This window comes from Nasonia vitripennis, chromosome 3 (genome assembly GCF_009193385.2).
Source record: "Nasonia vitripennis strain AsymCx chromosome 3, Nvit_psr_1.1, whole genome shotgun sequence".
In the NCBI taxonomy this organism is placed as follows: domain Eukaryota; kingdom Metazoa; phylum Arthropoda; class Insecta; order Hymenoptera; family Pteromalidae; genus Nasonia; species Nasonia vitripennis.
In genome coordinates this window covers 24,479,724-24,495,281 of record NC_045759.1, presented here as the reverse complement: position 1 = coordinate 24,495,281, position 15,558 = coordinate 24,479,724, and the positions used below count along the sequence as shown (strand labels likewise).

The 15,558-nt window shown below is 49.6% G+C and overlaps 3 protein-coding genes across 16 annotated transcripts in view; 2 read left to right on the top strand and 1 right to left on the bottom strand.

Moving 5' to 3' along the window:
• Positions 1-36: 36 nt before the first annotated feature.
• LOC100122688 (histone PARylation factor 1) lies at positions 37-2,109 on the top strand. 2 transcript variants are annotated; one of them, XM_008208237.4, is made up of 4 exons: positions 37-279; positions 419-1,272; positions 1,351-1,589; positions 1,681-2,109. In XM_008208237.4, the coding sequence occupies exons 1-4, from the start codon at positions 139-141 to the stop codon at positions 2,007-2,009; spliced, it is 1,563 nt and encodes a 520-aa protein (XP_008206459.1). In that variant the 5' UTR covers positions 37-138; the 3' UTR covers positions 2,010-2,109. The 2 variants fall into 2 exon arrangements, with proteins under 2 accessions (XP_008206459.1, XP_001606296.2); XM_001606246.6 differs by having other exon boundaries at positions 52-279; positions 416-1,272.
• A 75-nt stretch (positions 2,110-2,184) lies between these two features.
• Positions 2,185-5,013, bottom strand: LOC100117603 (nucleolar GTP-binding protein 1). The gene is made up of 8 exons (XM_001607402.6): positions 4,793-5,013; positions 4,398-4,672; positions 4,085-4,322; positions 3,758-4,000; positions 3,421-3,675; positions 2,759-3,325; positions 2,525-2,665; positions 2,185-2,445 (listed from the first exon to the last, which is right to left on the bottom strand). Exons 1-8 carry the CDS (start codon positions 4,838-4,840, stop codon positions 2,290-2,292), a joined length of 1,923 nt encoding a protein of 640 aa, XP_001607452.1. The 5' UTR covers positions 4,841-5,013; the 3' UTR covers positions 2,185-2,289.
• A 90-nt stretch (positions 5,014-5,103) lies between these two features.
• The window catches only part of LOC100679586, a 34,341-nt gene continuing 23,886 nt past the window's right edge, over positions 5,104-15,558 (top strand). For 6 of the 13 annotated variants that reach the window (XM_031927541.1, XM_031927538.1, XM_031927540.1 and 3 more), the window contains exons 1-2: positions 6,537-8,167; positions 12,559-12,902. In XM_031927541.1, coding sequence (XP_031783401.1) covers positions 12,875-12,902 — 28 coding nt within the window. In that variant the 5' untranslated portion in view covers positions 6,537-8,167; positions 12,559-12,874. The other 7 variants (XM_031927533.1, XM_016983607.2, XM_031927535.1 and 4 more) reach the window with 7 other exon arrangements.

Sequence of the window (15,558 nt, the reverse complement as noted above, 5' to 3'; positions counted from 1 at the left end):
ATGCGCGCGATTACCGCACCAAGCGCTTGCAGCGTTGCACCCTAGCTTGTCGATTTCGCCGTTCTTGCGGGCCGGCTTGTACCGGCGCTGCTTATTCGGTGGTGAACCTCCTCAAAACGCATTCTTAGCGCAAAAACAATGAATAAGAAAGAGGAAAAAGATGAGCCCCAGCAGGCCGCCGAGGAGGATTCGCGAGACGCCTGCAAGTACGGTGTCAATTGTTATCAAAAGAATCCGGAACATCACAAGAAATACAAGCATCCACCGCGTAACACGAAGGTACTTTTATTCCTAACCTGAAGCACGGTGGATTTCACCACTTCATCGCGGTTCTTCGTTATCAGGCCTATTTGTTTGTTCATACGCGAATGTAAAGTTATCAATACTTATAGCTATTTTCTTATGTTTGTTCTAGAAGGCTAACAATGCAAAGGAGGCCGATAATAGTAAAAAACGAAAGACGCCCGATGAGCAAGAAACGACTTCCACCGATGAATCAAAGACTAAAAAGCAAAATGTAACTGCAGATTCAGAGGAGTTACAAACTTCTCCCTCCAAAGAGGATAATAATTCCGAAGAAGAAGAAGATGCCCAAACGGATGAGAACTCAAAGGTAGACAAAGAGTCAAATGAAGAGAACATTGCGAATGAGGCAAAAAGTTCCAGTGATGAAAATCAGTGTGAAATGGAAGTTACAGAGATCGAGGAGAAGAAAGAAGAATCTAATTCGATACAAAACAGCAGCCCACCAGAAACTAAAGGTAATGAGAAAACCAATAAACCTGAAGAAATTCAAGAATCATTACCCGTAACAAAATTACCAGAAGTAAAGGCACCTGAGAAGGAAAACACAGAAGATAAATCAAAAAATGCTGATCCCTATAGTGAAGCAAAACTGTTGATTTCCGAACTGTTTCTAGTCTCTATGCCTAACGACTTTTACAAGTTTTATGATTTCTGCAACGATTTGAAACCCAGTGATCCAGCAACTGCATTCAAGATTGCAGATATTAAATTGGTTGGTCCTTATGATGTACTGTGTGGTCTCATCACTTCGAAAACACCAGGGGGTGATGTTTTGTTGACACATTGGCGTTACTACTATGATCCCCCAGAATTTCAAACAGTATTAAAGGGAAACGACAAGGAAGGATTGCACTTTGGTTATTGGAGAGATAGGCCTAGTTCAAACCCAGTGTTTGTCGCTACAAATTGTTCTAATGTCAGTCATAAAATTAAACCTGTGGCTGAGAATATCTTTGGGGCAGTAGCGTAAGTTTCTCATTGCAAAATATAATACATCTATTCAAAGATACAGTATATAACACATATTTTATAAAATGCTTGCAGAAATTATTTAGAAGAAAAAGCAAAGAAAGCAAATCCTTTTGAAAAAACTGGTTACTTCAATTTGCTGGGAAAACTGAAGCTGTATGCTAAAACACACAACATTACTTTGGAGACACAAACAGCAAAAATGAAACAAAGGGAGAAGAATGTGGTAGCTAGGACGATTCATGGTGCTGGCATAGTTTGTCCCTACAATAAAAAAACGCAACTTGGATATCGAGAATTATCCGTGACAGATAGTAAGTCTCAGCGAAATCGTTACTAATATTAAAAAATAAATTTTAATCCTTACAAAAGTGATAAAAAACAAGCATGTTTTTGTTTCCACAGACCAACTATTAAAAATCGTTAAGAAAATTAATGATGCTGTAAACGACGAAGACCGCGAAAAGGCTCGTGCAGAACTAGGAGAAGTCGTGAGGCTGGCAACTATTGCTGGTGATGAATGTGATTTTGGTACTTGCCTTGAGTTAGGGCATGACCTTTTAAGCACTGGTTGTGTGTATGTGCAAAACGCGGCGTTAGCAGTATTGAACATAGCTTACAGTCAGTTGGAGCGTCAAGCATTTTTGAAAATCGTGGACGCACACATGAAAAATCGAAAGAAGGGAACGAACATAGCGTTTTCTGCCACAAGAGATTGTAGTAAACCTTTTTAAATAAATCAACTTTTTAACTTTAGATAGATTAGACTTGTTTCAATAAGAACATGTATTTTATTTATTTAAATAAAAATTGAATTTTTGTATACAAACTTTATACAATAAGTTCATTGTTTTCTTTCTAAATTTCGGTAATATTATCAATTTCAATATTAAATTTTTAAAACATCAGTTAATTTTGTCTTTCTGTACAGTGTAATTTATTGTTTTTCTATATTATAAAAACTATAATTATATGATTTGAAATTTTATATTGTAACAATATAAATACAGTAGTCTATCGTCTATCAGTTTTGCCAGTTCCTCGTTTGCCAGAGAACAAATGTTTAGGCATTTTGTTTCCAATGAATCTGTCAGCTTCACCTTTGAGACCCTTCTTGGCAACCTTCTTCCTGATTGCTTTGTGAGCAATGTTCTTGAGTTTGGTCTTCATCTGAAATGAAAAGGTTTTTATTTAATAAATTGACACTTTTCATCAAAAAATTGGCCAAAGAATTTCTTAAACATTTTACCTTATTATCTTTAATTCCCATTTCATCCCTAGCAGGCCTTGAACTACTGCGAGCTCTCGAGGTCGACTCAAGACGTTGCCGTTTGCGATCCACGTTTTGCGATACTGATCTGCTTCGTTTCCTTGTTTTCGTGAAATGAGCCTGAAATACATTAACAGTTTAATAAATAATATATTTTAGATGATGGAAATCTTATTGGACTAGTTTCTCGATGTATAGAAATTGGTAACTGACGTTTTCTGTGTCCTCCATATCGACTCCCAAATCTTCCATTTCGTTACGCAGTCTTGATACTGAACGGTCGCGGCCCCTAGCTACGGCCGTACGAGGCATGACTGGTTTAGTCGATTGTTTGTTGACTCTAGATTCGTCCTTCATAATAATCTTTTTCTCACGAATTTGTTTAGCAAGCTCTTGAATTTCTTTCATAGTCTCAGTCAACTCTGGCACCTTGTAATCGTAGACGCCAGCCTCGATTCGCATATCTTCTTCCTTTTCCAGAGCATTAAGTTTCTCAAATATCTCGGGGTCAATGTAATCCGCAACGTTATGACCTTCCCAGAATTCTGGAATTATGTCATACTTTTGATCGCCTTCGATGTCATAGTTCTTCTTGAGATCCAGAACGTAGTCGTCACCCATTTCCTCTTCGATTTCGCGCTCCAGTTTCTTCTTTCTCTCAGCCTTGGCAGCTTGTAACATTCTCTTCTGAAGAACACTTTCTGGTATGCATGGAGCTCGAACTTTGTTGTCTCTTGGTGCTGGTGTAGCGACGTGCAGGCGATTTAATAATCCCTCAACCTGAATAATTTAAGTATTTGATAAATAAAAGGCAAATATATATAAATTTAATCGTTTTTCAACAACGAATCAAAAGCAAATAACCATTTTTTTACCTTCTTTGTCTTTATCTTTTGATCAACGCGGAATTCCAACAATTTTTCGCAAGCTTGAGTCTTAACGTCCATTACTCCAAAGTCTGTGACGGTGCTCATTTCAATCAAAGGGATCTTTTCATCGTTCTCTAATTCTTTTAAGATGCTTCTTTTTTCTTCTGGCAGTTCTTCTAAACGTAAAACATCGACTTTGTTGACAACAATGAGTAGTGGTTTGTTTTGGAAAAGAGGTTTGATGGATTCATAAAGTTTCATCTATAAAAATCAGTAAGTCAGTTAAATTAGTGGTGGCCCCTTAAGTTTGAATCTGGAATTTTCTAGGAAAAAAATATTTCACCTGTTCATCTAGAGAATGTCCGCATTGCTCCGAAATATCAAAGAAATAGAGTACAGCAGCTCTCAAGTGGGCTAAAGCAGTGACAGCTTGCATTTCAATGGTATTTCTTTCTTCTAATGGATGATCCAAAATTCCAGGCGTGTCAATCACTTGCCATCTCAAATATTTGTAATCCGTGTGACCAACGTACAGTGATTTTGTTGTGAAAGCATATGGCTGCACCTCAACATCAGCTCTGGTAATCTAAAAATAAAATATAGTATAGTATCCAGCTGTGAGTGATTACAGGTACATGCTCTAATCCAAAATAAATTAGCTGATCCATACCTTGTTAATGAAACTACTTTTTCCAACATTGGGGAAACCACAAATGATGATAGTTCTTGTGTATGGATCAATGCTTGGCAATCTTGCCAGATGCTGTCTAACTTGTTCCAGATATGTTAAATTTGTTGCTTGTCTCTTCATTATAGTGGCCATACGACCAAGAGCAGCCTTTTTCAACTGTTTACATCTGTATAGAGAGTCTCCATATTTCAGCAGACGTACATACTCTTTAGCAACGCTAAAAATAAAAGAGAATCCATTTGAAAAAAACGAACAAGAAATGAACAAGTAAAAGTGGTATAGGGCAACGAACCTGTCTATTAAATGCCTAGCTGTATTTATTTGACCCAGAGCCAATTTGTAGTGATCCTTGTCGTACAGAACGTTCATCAAGTCAGCATAGAATGGATGAACATCATCGAGCTTTGGGAACTCCTGAATAATTTGACTAAGGCGATCGTGGAAAGTCTGTTGTGCAAACTTGACTTTCCTTGTATAAAAAGCACGAATTCGAGAAATGGCATATTGTTTATGGATGACAGTTGGGGTTTTGCGCTGTACTTTTGATAATGTTATATCAATGAATTCCTGAAAGCAAAGCAATCGCTATGAAAAAATGTTCCCTTGTACAGATGCGCGGAGAATTCTTGGCAAGAACTACACAACCTACAAAAACATAACCTCCACTTATTTGCAAATAAGGCTTACCTTAGCCGTAGGAACGACAGCGATCTTCTTGAAATTGTAAAGAGCCATGGTGTGCCTTTAAATCCACGCAACTGGGTCGAAAAACTGACTCTACGATTGCGATGACGCTAGTTTTTTAATAATAATTAGCGAGGTAGGCGGCACATGTTGTTCGTCCACGTGCCCGCAAACTTTGAAGAACGAGCGAGGGGTCGTGTCAAATCTAGTGACCGCACAAACCAAACTTGGAGTTGGTTGGTAGGACTGGAGTCGCGACTATAGCGCCACGACATTTTTCGCTCGGATGGTAAGGTAAGCGATGACAAGCTTTGCCGGTAAGGGTGCAACCCGTGAGTCCAGTAGTGGAGAAAAGGCTTGGAACTGCAGTTGGAGACTAGAGAGCGGCAGCACAGCGACTGTTTCGGTAAGTTTCTGGGAATTGTCGCTATTGTTATTGTACATACGCTTGGGGAAACGAAAATCGTCAATTTTTTGCAACGAAGATGGCTGACCTAACCAGTTACATTCGTGCCGCCGGGCGAGCACGATGTGCATGACGCGGATGATGAAGGTAAACCGTCCATGAAAAGGTAAACCGTTTCTTTATTAACCCGTGTACTAACACAGTTGGAAAAGGATTCCAGTGTGCTGAATTTCGTATTCTGCTGAAAAAAAAATCATGTATAGCGTCAAAAAAATCGGCAAACCCCCGTTGCTCTAGACATGAGAATATAAGGTTAGGTTCGATAAAGGTTCCTAAAACGAACAATCGAAGCACGCATATATGTGGGTCGATCTCGTTGCCACCGGCATTCGAATATAAGCGAGCTCTGTGCTATTTGCAGGAGAAAAATACTGGCTGTAAAGCGATAGCACGCAGTATCCATCGCGTAGGGAGGTCGAGCCCTACGGTTATTGGGCGTTTCATAGGCCATATTCTCGCCAACAGCCCGCTCAAAAGCAATCAGTCGGACAATTTATTATTCTGCCGTTCACCGACGGGGCGAATACTGGAAGTATTTTCGGTTCGGCACTGCAGCTTCAGGGGGACATTTTTTACTTGTCATTTTTTCCAAACCGGGGTTCTATGATCACCGATGTATTCGACGTCGCGAAGAATTCACTCTGCGTTTTGATTCCCTGGGAAATTCGATCCGTCGCGGCTAAAATTCGCTGGAAAATCTCGTCGAGGGTGTCGCCAGTCTCGAAAAGGCCGATCGATTCGTTCAATATTCAGCGCAGCCGCTCGTACGGCATTCCATGCATTTAGCCTGTTTTTTTTTCGTTACAGTTCATTAATTTCCATGGATGGAACGCAGAGTCTCGCACCGACGCCGCCGAGACCGTCAGAGCCAAGGCTACTCGGAAATGCAGGACGATTGCGCGAAAATACGCGGAGGAGTAAAAGTATAGGAAGACAGAAGGACGCAGACGGACGCAGAGGAATGAATAATAAAATTCAAAGCGCACGCCGTTCAAATATGAAAATGCATTAGGTATGCATTGCGGCGCGGCGCGAGGAATAACGCAGCGCAAAGGAGGAGGAGGAGCTGGAGGAAAGAGAGTAGAGTAGAGTAGAGAATAGCTGGCACTGCGCGGCTACTGCGGGAAAATCGGCTGCGCGCAAGTTTGAGAAGCTGAGGTAGGTCGGGACTGAGACACGACTCACGAGTAATGATAGTAATTAATAGCAATTCTTAGTACCTAGTAATTTACGCACTCTTCTGCCTCTTTCAGCAATTGCAACCGAACGAACGTACGTACAGTATAAATAGGAGAATCGGGTTATTTATACCTTCCTCGTGCTTGCGTTGCATTTTTCAAGCTCGCAATCCCAAGAGAAGCGAGCAATTAAAAAACAAATTCGACCTGAAAAGTGCCGAGCGAGTCTCTGTCGCCTCATCAAACCGCACGCGCGTGCAAGCTCTGGAAAAAGCAGAACACGGCACGTAGAGGGAGATAGATAGAGAGTAGAGGGAGAGCAAAGCTCGCAAGCAGCAGCAGCCGCGCGCGCTTGCGCCCGCGTTAGTTACATCTGTTGCGCGGTTGTTTGCAAGGGCAAATCCCCTTCTCGGCCGCGCGCGTCCTGGAGAGGAGGCCCGCTGCTGCTCCGCTGCTGCTCCGCTGCTGCTCCGCTGGCGCGCGCCGCGCAGGTCGCGCGCAGGGGAAGAGGCTAGAGAGGCAGGCAGCCAGGCAGGCGCGGGAGACGCATGCTCGGCGAGCCCCCGAGCGCCAAGTCAGTGAAGCGCGCGACTTTGTGCCGAGAGCACGGGAGCGCGAGCTCGCCGCGCGCCTGTTTACTCATTCGCTCGACTCTCGCTGATGCATCCGAGCGGCCCCCGGGAGTTGCACGCATTTTTTGAATTTTAGAAAGAGCCCAACGGAGCATGTCCGGGCAGTGCGCGCCGTAGATCCATCCGCCGCTCCTGCTGTATGCCGCGCGTACGTGCTGTGCTTCTGCGTAAGTGCGCGTGCATAAGTGTGCGTTGTAATCGTTCTTATCGATGTAGTAGGTAGTCGCTTGTGCGAACTCGATACTCGACGAGTTGATGTTCCCTCGCGTCATCCCGCGAGAGCGACTGTCGGTTGCCAGCCTCACCTCACTGCCAGTGTAGTGCGCGCGCGAGCCTCTTCGACGCGTACCCTTCCGATTTTCCCCCGGCTGCCGATCTCCAGCAGCTCGCACCAGCCTCGGGCTACAGTGAACCTTCGTGTTCCAGATACTCCAGAGCTCGTCGCCAAGCAGCCTCGGCCGGGACTTGGTCAGCTAAGCCGCCGCAGCGGAGCCAGGAAAAAAGTGCACGAGAATGGCCGATTGCGAGGGATGGCGAGGCAAGGATCGATCGGAAGTAGCAGCAGCAGCAGCAGCAGCAGCAGCAGCAGCGCGGCAGAGCACTGTCGACGGGCCGACGAGGGCGAGCCTGGTAGCGCCGGCCTCCTGCCGCTGATCGTCGTCCCGCTCGGCTGGGACACGAGGTCGTCCGCGGACAGGAGACTCGAGCAGCACTAGCGGCGCTGCGCTTCAGGAGAGTTCGCATCAGCGACAGCATGCGCGAGTCTGCGGCGAGGCCCAGGACGCGCCGAGCCCGACGAAAGACTCGCAGAAGACTGGCCGCGAGCTCCTGCAGCAAGTGAGCGAGACAGTGCGTCGGCTGGATTGCAGCTGAGGACGAGAGCTCATATCATACCCGTGCGAACGGAGAGACACTCGCCCCCGTATTCCTATCGTTCACTGCGCTGTGTGATTTTTTCTCGCGAGTGCGCGGGGAGATCCGCTATCCAGCGCGACAGAGTACGAGAAGAGTCTGGTGCGTGCGCGCGAAGAGATGCGGCCTGACTGCTGATAGCGCGCGGCCCGTCTCCGCTCATCCAGACTGCGGGGCCCGAGGGAGCAAGGTCAGTTTCGACGATAATTAGGCCTCTAATTCAACGAATGGCCAGCTATTAATAATCCCCGCGGCGAGTAGGGGAAAAATTGTTCCATTCACTCCCACGCATCGCTAATACCCAGTGCACGTACTACGCTCGGAAGGGGAGAGAGAGAGAGAGAGAGAGAGAGAGGGAGAGATCTATTATTAAACGGAAGGCAAACCGAGCATTTCATTACCCTGCTCGCGCAAACACGAGCTACGTGGCTCGGCTCAAATATTTTTCGCGTTAGAATGAAATACAGCGGCGGTGTTTTAATAATGCGCCCCGCTCGCAAAAACGATGGCTCACAATGGCCCGGCCGCCCACGCGAAGGCCTTTCAAACTTAATAATTACGCCGCCTCTCAAGTTGGCTGAAAGGCTGTGCGGATTTCGCGTAAGTTACACCGAGATACGTTGTCGCCCGAGTTTTCGGACTATCGATCGACAAGAAGAATTTTTTTCGCCGACTGGTTAAAGTAGCTGCGCATGTGTAAGCTCTCGTGGGACACGAGTGCAGGCAGGGGAGTGCGCGACTACTGCGTTATGCCTCTTCTCGCGCGACCGTGAATTAGACTTTAATCTTCCTGATGCGCGGAGCTGGCTGGAAATACTCGCGAGAGGATGCAGCGTGACTGTTTTTGAAGATGGGAAGAACAATTTTTTAGCGTTGAATTCGCGCTCGTTCTCGTTCCACATTGACAGGCGAACTCGAATCGGGATTTTGTGACATGGCAAAGCGAGAAAAGAGTCGAAACGGCGTTCTTAGAAATAATTGTTCGAAAGCGGCATTGTGTATTTCAATTTGGACGCAGATCCGCGCAGTTTGTTTTTCGCGCACAGCGTATTTATCTGAAAAATTCGAGGCGAGCGGAAGCCGCGTTCTCAGCGCGTTATCAAAACAATACTGATAAATTGCACTCCCTGCTACGAGAGCCAGCTATGGATATGAACGAGCGCGGAGAAAATACGTATGCTCGCGCCAGGCCGGAATCAGGAACAAAGTAAACTTGGGATTCGTTGGGCAGCAAAGGCTGAAAAGCATCCATCTCCGCGCTGCTCTACATACTCGTTACACTCTCGGCCCTCGGCGCTCGCAGCAGAGCAGCGATTAATCCCCCTTCGAAAAGGGTACGCCCGTTTTAAAGCCTCAGGCCTGGCAGAGCTAATTCCCCCGATCCTCATCCCCAGTCAAATTATTTATCCATTTGCATAAAGCCCTGGCAGTTTGCATAAAGCGTCAGCGCGCGTCAATCGATGTGGCTCTCTCTCACTCTCTCTCTTCTTGCTCAACCGATCCTCCGCATCGCTGCCCCCTTCAGTGGTCGATGGCCAGGCCATTTTTGCATGATAATTGACGGAGCGCGGGCCGGTCGCAAAACACGCTGATTTTCAATTTTCGTAGAATGCCGCGATTGCTTTTGTAGCAGCGGCCGGCTATTAATCCGTTCGTTTATTTACAGCGAGCCTCTGAATTATCGATGAGCCTCTCGCGAGTCCGGCGAATGCGGCTAATAGGTTTTACTTTTAATCCGCGCGCGCGCGCGCACTTAGAATTCGAGCGAGCGCGACGATAATTTATTGCAGCGGCGGCTCGGGGATCGGCCGGATCAGGCTCGTAGCGCGCGGGGGAGAATTATATTTATTTTTGAAAGCTCGCGGCTTATTTCGCAGAGTGCCAGGAGTTCTTTTGAGCGAGATAAAATGGAAATTGCCAGGGGCGAGTTTATTGCGTAGTTCTGCTCGGCTTGCTAGACGGACGTGAAACGATTAAATCCTTACCTGCCTTATAATTCTCAAGGCCGTTAATCCCTTTTACAGATGAGCAACTGTGCGCGCTCCCTCTCTCGTGTCTCTCGTAATGAGAGGAATCAAATTAAACCCCAGCTAATTTCGAGTAATTCCGAAAAAGCGCGCAATAAGTTCTCTCTCTCTCTCTCTCTCTCTCTCTCTCTCTCTCTCTCTCTCTCTCTCTCTCTCTCTCTCTCTCTCTCTCTCTCTCTCTCTCTCTCTGAATAAGCTATGCGCGCAGCGATCGATTCCATGCAGCGCCGAGTACAATCGCAAAGTGCCTGAATGCGGTGCATACCTCGTGGCTAGCACAGGCACTGTGAGCGGTTTATAATCGCGCAGGACTATCGTAATGGCGTTACGAACGCGACTACTGAATAGTCCGTATAACTTTGCATTGTGGCGCGCGTAACGTGATCTGCGCAGATGCAAATCCATACAACAAACTTGAATTGAGCGACCGGTGTCTGGCGCGTGACGAGCTGCTCGAGATGCAGAGAAATTGCTCGATAGCATCGTGTTCGAGCAAACGTTAGCTCGAGAGGAAGAAGAGCGCCGAGAAAAGAGGCCTCATCGATCACGCGAAGAAATCAGTTGTTTGCCAATGCCGTAATCTCGGGGGCAAAGGTGAAGTGCTTATGGGATTAGCGGAGCGAGTAATACATCGGCTCCGGAGAAGTAGCGGTGGGGCGGCCGTCGGTATTCTCCTATAGCTGCCAGCTAGCGCGTAACTCATGCGGGAGGGCGTCGAGCATGTGCGGCGGAGCCGTGCAGGCTATTATTGGCGCGAGTGTAGTCTTTCCTTCACGCGAGGCTTAACAGTTATATACAGCAGGGGCGCGAGGAAGAAAAGATAAATTCCGCTCGGCGCTGTTTGCTTGTGTAGCCGCGGAAGCTCGTATCATCGACTCGTCATCGCGCGGGAATTTTCCGGAATCGTCCCGATCGCGAAGGAAAACTCCACGCGCGTTCGCGTTTTTTGCATCCAGCGCCGCGCTCGAACTTTCTCCCCCCGCCGACAGACAACTTTCTGATCTAATTGAATTTTTCTTAATTGAGGAACTCGACTTGCGAGCGCAGATCATCATTCCGCCCTTCGCGAAGGAGATTGGAAGAGCAGAAAGACGCGTGACGCGTGCGCTCTAATCGATTTTTCATTCGCCCGCGCGGCTTTTATTTTTACAGCAGTCGCCAGCTAGTCTCCTCAATAATAGACACCTCCATTAGGGCTGCTTCTTTATTCAGGCGAGACGGGGAAAATGTACATTAATGTACCGCGCGCTCGTCCGATCGGCAATAACCCGGCGGACACCCACAGCTCGCGTTACGGGCCGCGCACGTCCCGGGCCTTATTAACGCGTCTATCCAGGGAGCTGCGCCCGATGAAATATGCATGAGTCGCGCCATCGGCGGCCGCTCTCTCGATACGAGGCGCTGAATTTTTTCTCGGCTCGGCCCTCGGCTCGGACCTGACGCGCCGGGGGATGATTCACGGGGCCGATCGAGCTCTTGGCAGACGACTCGTGTTTTTGCGAGCAACTGCGTGTTTTTGAAAGGAGGCCGTCTGGAGCATCCTCCGTTATAAAAACCAGCGTCGGCGCGTCTACGCCGCCTTGCGAGCCTACTCGCGTACTCCGCGATTTCAATCATCCTAAAAAGGAGGGCGTAAAAAAGACATCGACGGGGCTGGAGCGGCGGCTGGGTTACGCGAGTGCCTCCAGCGCGGGGCGATGAAAGCGACACCCGGCATCTACCTAATGGAAGAGGGGCGCTGATCCGCGCGCGTGCGAAATGGAAACGATCCCCTTTGCGCGGGGCGTAGATATTGCTCCCGCTCGGCGGGACGAGGCGGCGCTTTGTCAATTTTTCCAGGTAAATATTTTGCCCGACAAGTCGCCGAGGAGAGGAGAAAGCCGAGTGGCAATTAGCCGCGCCGCATTAACGCTTCAATTGCAGGCCGCAAGATGCGCGACGAAAAACAGCTCGATTTCCGCTCTAATTAACGAGCCAGACCCTGCGGCGCCTTATCGGGGGTCAAAGGTCGCGCGCGAGTCAGACGAAATCGCATCGATCCTCCCTGCATGCACGCGGCGAATCTAGCGTCGCCACATGCCCCGTCCTTACACGACTGCGCGCCGGGAGCTTTTTCCGGAATGAGGCGAGGAAATGTTTGTCCATTAAGGTATTTTATTACGCGCCGCTCATGGAGTGTCGGCCGCGCGTCTCGGGTTCTATCTCGCTCTCTTCTCGGTCCGTCGCGTCGGCGCTTGATTCCGAGTCGAGCGTGCCGTCGGCTCGAGACGGGCTGACAGGCTACGCGCCGGCGGAGCTTTTATCCCTTTTCCAGCGAGATCGATATCGGATGTATTCGCGGGGGCGCTAAAAAAAGTTCGAGGACTCTTTTACGGCTGCTCGCGGTTTCGCGGAAGGGGGAATAAAAATTTTTTTTCCCCGTCTCCCTCGGATTCGGCGCGTCGCGCGCGACTCGGATGATGCATGCGCGCGCCCGACTCCGCGCGGGTGATGCGTCTTCATTTGGTTACTTGAATTCTCCAGCGTGACAGGCTTTCCCCGTTACTGATTGCAGCGCTTGGCCGTTGGACGAATGATGCTGATCGGGCCGTGGTGCTCGCCGCGGAGATGACCGGAAGGTCAGCAGGAGCCGCAGCAGCAGCAGCAGCAGCAGCAGCAGCAGACTTCGAAGCAGCAACAACAGCAGCCGCCGCCGAGGAGGAGGCGGACGAGCTGCCCGAGAGCAGTCATCGAGGTCGTCGCCCGGGCAGAGGCATCGGCGACGTCGAGGACGGGTTGCCGTCGGCCGCTCTGCACTCGCAGCACTGCCATTGATAGAGGGGGAAGGGACCCGCTCCCAGCGGCTCCTCCTCGCTTCAGTTAGCAGCGACATGCCGACCGCCACGTCCATCCAACGAGGTACGCCTCTCTCTCTCTCTCTCTCGCGAGTAGTAAGACGAGCGCCGCATATACGGACTAGGCCGAGTGATGAATAACGGAGCCGAGCTTGATTTTTCCCGCCCAAAAACGCTTATCGTCGATGGAACAAACGCAGTCGGGTCGCGCTGCTGGGACTTGTTGCGCTCGAAAATATTCCGGCCGCGATAATCAAGGCCGCAGGAACAATGCGCAGCGCCCCGAGGCCGGATTTACAATGTAAAGAGCGGGCGAAAAATGCGCGGCTGCGCGGACGCTCACCTACATCCGTGAAATCGTCGAGAAAAAAGGTCTTGATAATGCGAAACTGCCGCGCTCATCTTTCCGCCTTGGCGCGCGCGATAGGCTACTCGCCGGGCCGTGGGTACACAAGCCGGCCGACAGAGAGATAGCGGAGCGACGTGTGCGGCAGCTTTTTTTCGAGAGCCCATTTTTGTTATTGTTCCGAGCGCCCGGCTCTTTCGGCTTTGTGCGTCGCCGGGCTTTTTCGCTCTTCTTTTCTCTCGCTCCCCCGGATTTTCGTAACGGCTCTTTAAACGTCAGGTGAATTTTTTCACCTTCCGCGAGATTTGGGCTTCCTCTTTGAGCGTATAATGCCGTTTCCCTCGGTTCTCGAATATTCATTGCCTCTGCCGGTTGTTTGGGAGCTGGAATTCAGCAGCCGTGTAAATTGCCCTCGTTCATTATTTAGCTTTTTTGGCCGGCGTCGCGCATTAGTTCTGCCGGAGAATGAGATATGCCTGCGCGCGGAATGCGGTTTTAATTTTTTACGGAGCCGGGTAATGGCTGTTTGAAACTGCGGCTGGCAGTCGTTCAGCTTCGCGAATTATTAGCCCGGCTCTGTCGCCTACCAGCTCGTTTCTCGCGTCCGACCAAACTCGGGCGGATCTACTTCACTACTACATCAGGCTGGCATCGAAAGGGAGAGCCGAACCCTTGGAAAGGGCGAGAGGGGATCGGGCGCAATCGCTGGATTCTTCAACAGAGCCGCGCCGCATCTGCATCTCTCTTTCTCGGCAGGCTGCGGCAGATCCGAGCACTCGAGGAACAATAGCCGCCTAAATACCCGCCGAGAGCGGCAAACGCTCGATCCGCCTTGGCATTGGACCTAGATCCCACCCCCGCTTGTTTCCGCAGCAGCAGCGGGCAACAAAGGCTCGAGCTTTAAGCTTCGTTTCGTCTATTGACACGCTCTCCTCGCATCATTTTTCCTCGGCTCCCCGCGCGGGAACCGAGATACGTATAATAAGTTCCAAGTGTCGGCGTCACCGCCGCCGAGGCTATACATACACACACACACAGCTGTCGGCTGTCGGGGAAAGGAGGTCGAGTAACTCTTTCGCCGCCACCGCCGCCATTCGATATCTGAGGAGATATTATCTCCCGCTGCGCCTCGGTTGTTTCTCTCTTCTCTCTCTCTCTCTCTACATCTATATATATGTATCTCCCCCGCGGCCCATTGTAGGCCAGCAGCCGTATAGCACCGGGAGCCGGAGGGAAGGGACGGGATATCGGCTCGGGGCAGGCTAAGCTCGAGTCTGCGGACGGCCTTGCGCCTTTTTCGCTCGGCGCACGTGCGCGATGCAGATTGATTCGCGCAGGCCGACCCCCCCGAGGTCGGTACTGGAATTTTCCAAAATTTTGCCTATCGTTTCTCTCGACGCGAGCGCGGTTTTTCGTACGTTCCAGCCTCGCAATTAGTTTACCGGCCGATCCTCCTCGCGCCGCTCGTGAATGAAACGTATTAATAGCAGGCGCAGCTGTACTCGCGCGTAAAACGACGGCGGCTTTTTATGCGCACAAACGGGGAACGGTATGAATAGGCCGCGCCGGCGGAGCAGCTCTGTAAAAATAGTCGGCGCTATATGGATTTTGCGTTGCGCCGACGCTCCGCCGAGCTCTCGCTCAGTGCGCGCGCTGTGCTATACAGCTTGGAAGGGAAATGCTCTCGGGTTTTCCTCGCGAGACGGCTATACGCGCGTAATTCCTCCGGAAGAAGCTGTTTACTTGAACTGTGGATTCGTCAGTCGCACTTTTTATCGATTAAACCTGCGCGTATCCGGCGAGCCGCTGCGCTCCCGCTCCTTGTATTTTTCGCTCGTGCATTTTGTCACGCTTTCTGCGGTTGACGAAATTTGTCGAGCCGGTTCATCGTCCGATTATTCGACTTTGCGACGGAGAAAAAAGCCGACGCGAGCGCATAGTCTCCTAACGAGATTACGGAGATTGGGCCGGAATTAATTAGAATATCAGGCCGCTAAAAGGCGGGGGAGAGGACGCGCGAGAAGAAAGTCGACGTCTCGCGTGTACCTTCTACCTTTGCCTCTAGCTCTCGGTCTTCCGGCGCAGCAACAGTTTGCAGAGCTCGGCACCCGCTGAAAAGAACTGCGCTCGCTCGCTTCGCGTCCGGGAGGCTCTTTTGTCTCGGCGCCGCGCGGAAAAAGTAGGCTGCGCGATGTGTGACCGCGTTATTAGCACGCTGGCTTCCCGCAGGCCGTTTGCGCGATCGGTCACAGCCGCCGAGGCTGCCTGTTGCACCCCGGAACGCCGGACTATCGAGGAGCTGGTTTTTCGAAAGCATAACCCAAACGGAAGCATCGGCGCGGTCAACGCACGCGTCCGCGCTAACGAGTGAACC

What these genes read in the sequence shown, in the direction of transcription:
- LOC100122688 (XM_001606246.6), top strand. Translation starts at nt 139, where the DNA reads ATGAATAAGAAAGAGGAAAAAGATGAGCCCCAGCAGGCCGCCGAGGAG. An exon ending in ATCCACCGCGTAACACGAAG is followed by an intron (nt 280 to 415) that starts GTACTTTTATTC and finishes TGTTTGTTCTAG; the next exon opens with AAGGCTAACAATGCAAAGGA. An exon ending in AGAATTATCCGTGACAGATA is followed by an intron (nt 1,590 to 1,680) that starts GTAAGTCTCAGC and finishes TTGTTTCCACAG; the next exon opens with ACCAACTATTAAAAATCGTT.
- LOC100117603 (XM_001607402.6), bottom strand. Translation starts at nt 4,840, where the DNA reads ATGGCTCTTTACAATTTCAAGAAGATCGCTGTCGTTCCTACGGCTAAG. An exon ending in AAAGTAGTTTCATTAACAAG is followed by an intron (nt 4,001 to 4,084) that starts GTATGGATCAGC and finishes TTTTATTTTTAG; the next exon opens with ATTACCAGAGCTGATGTTGA. An exon ending in TGGGAATTAAAGATAATAAG is followed by an intron (nt 2,446 to 2,524) that starts GTAAAATGTTTA and finishes TTTTCATTTCAG; the next exon opens with ATGAAGACCAAACTCAAGAA.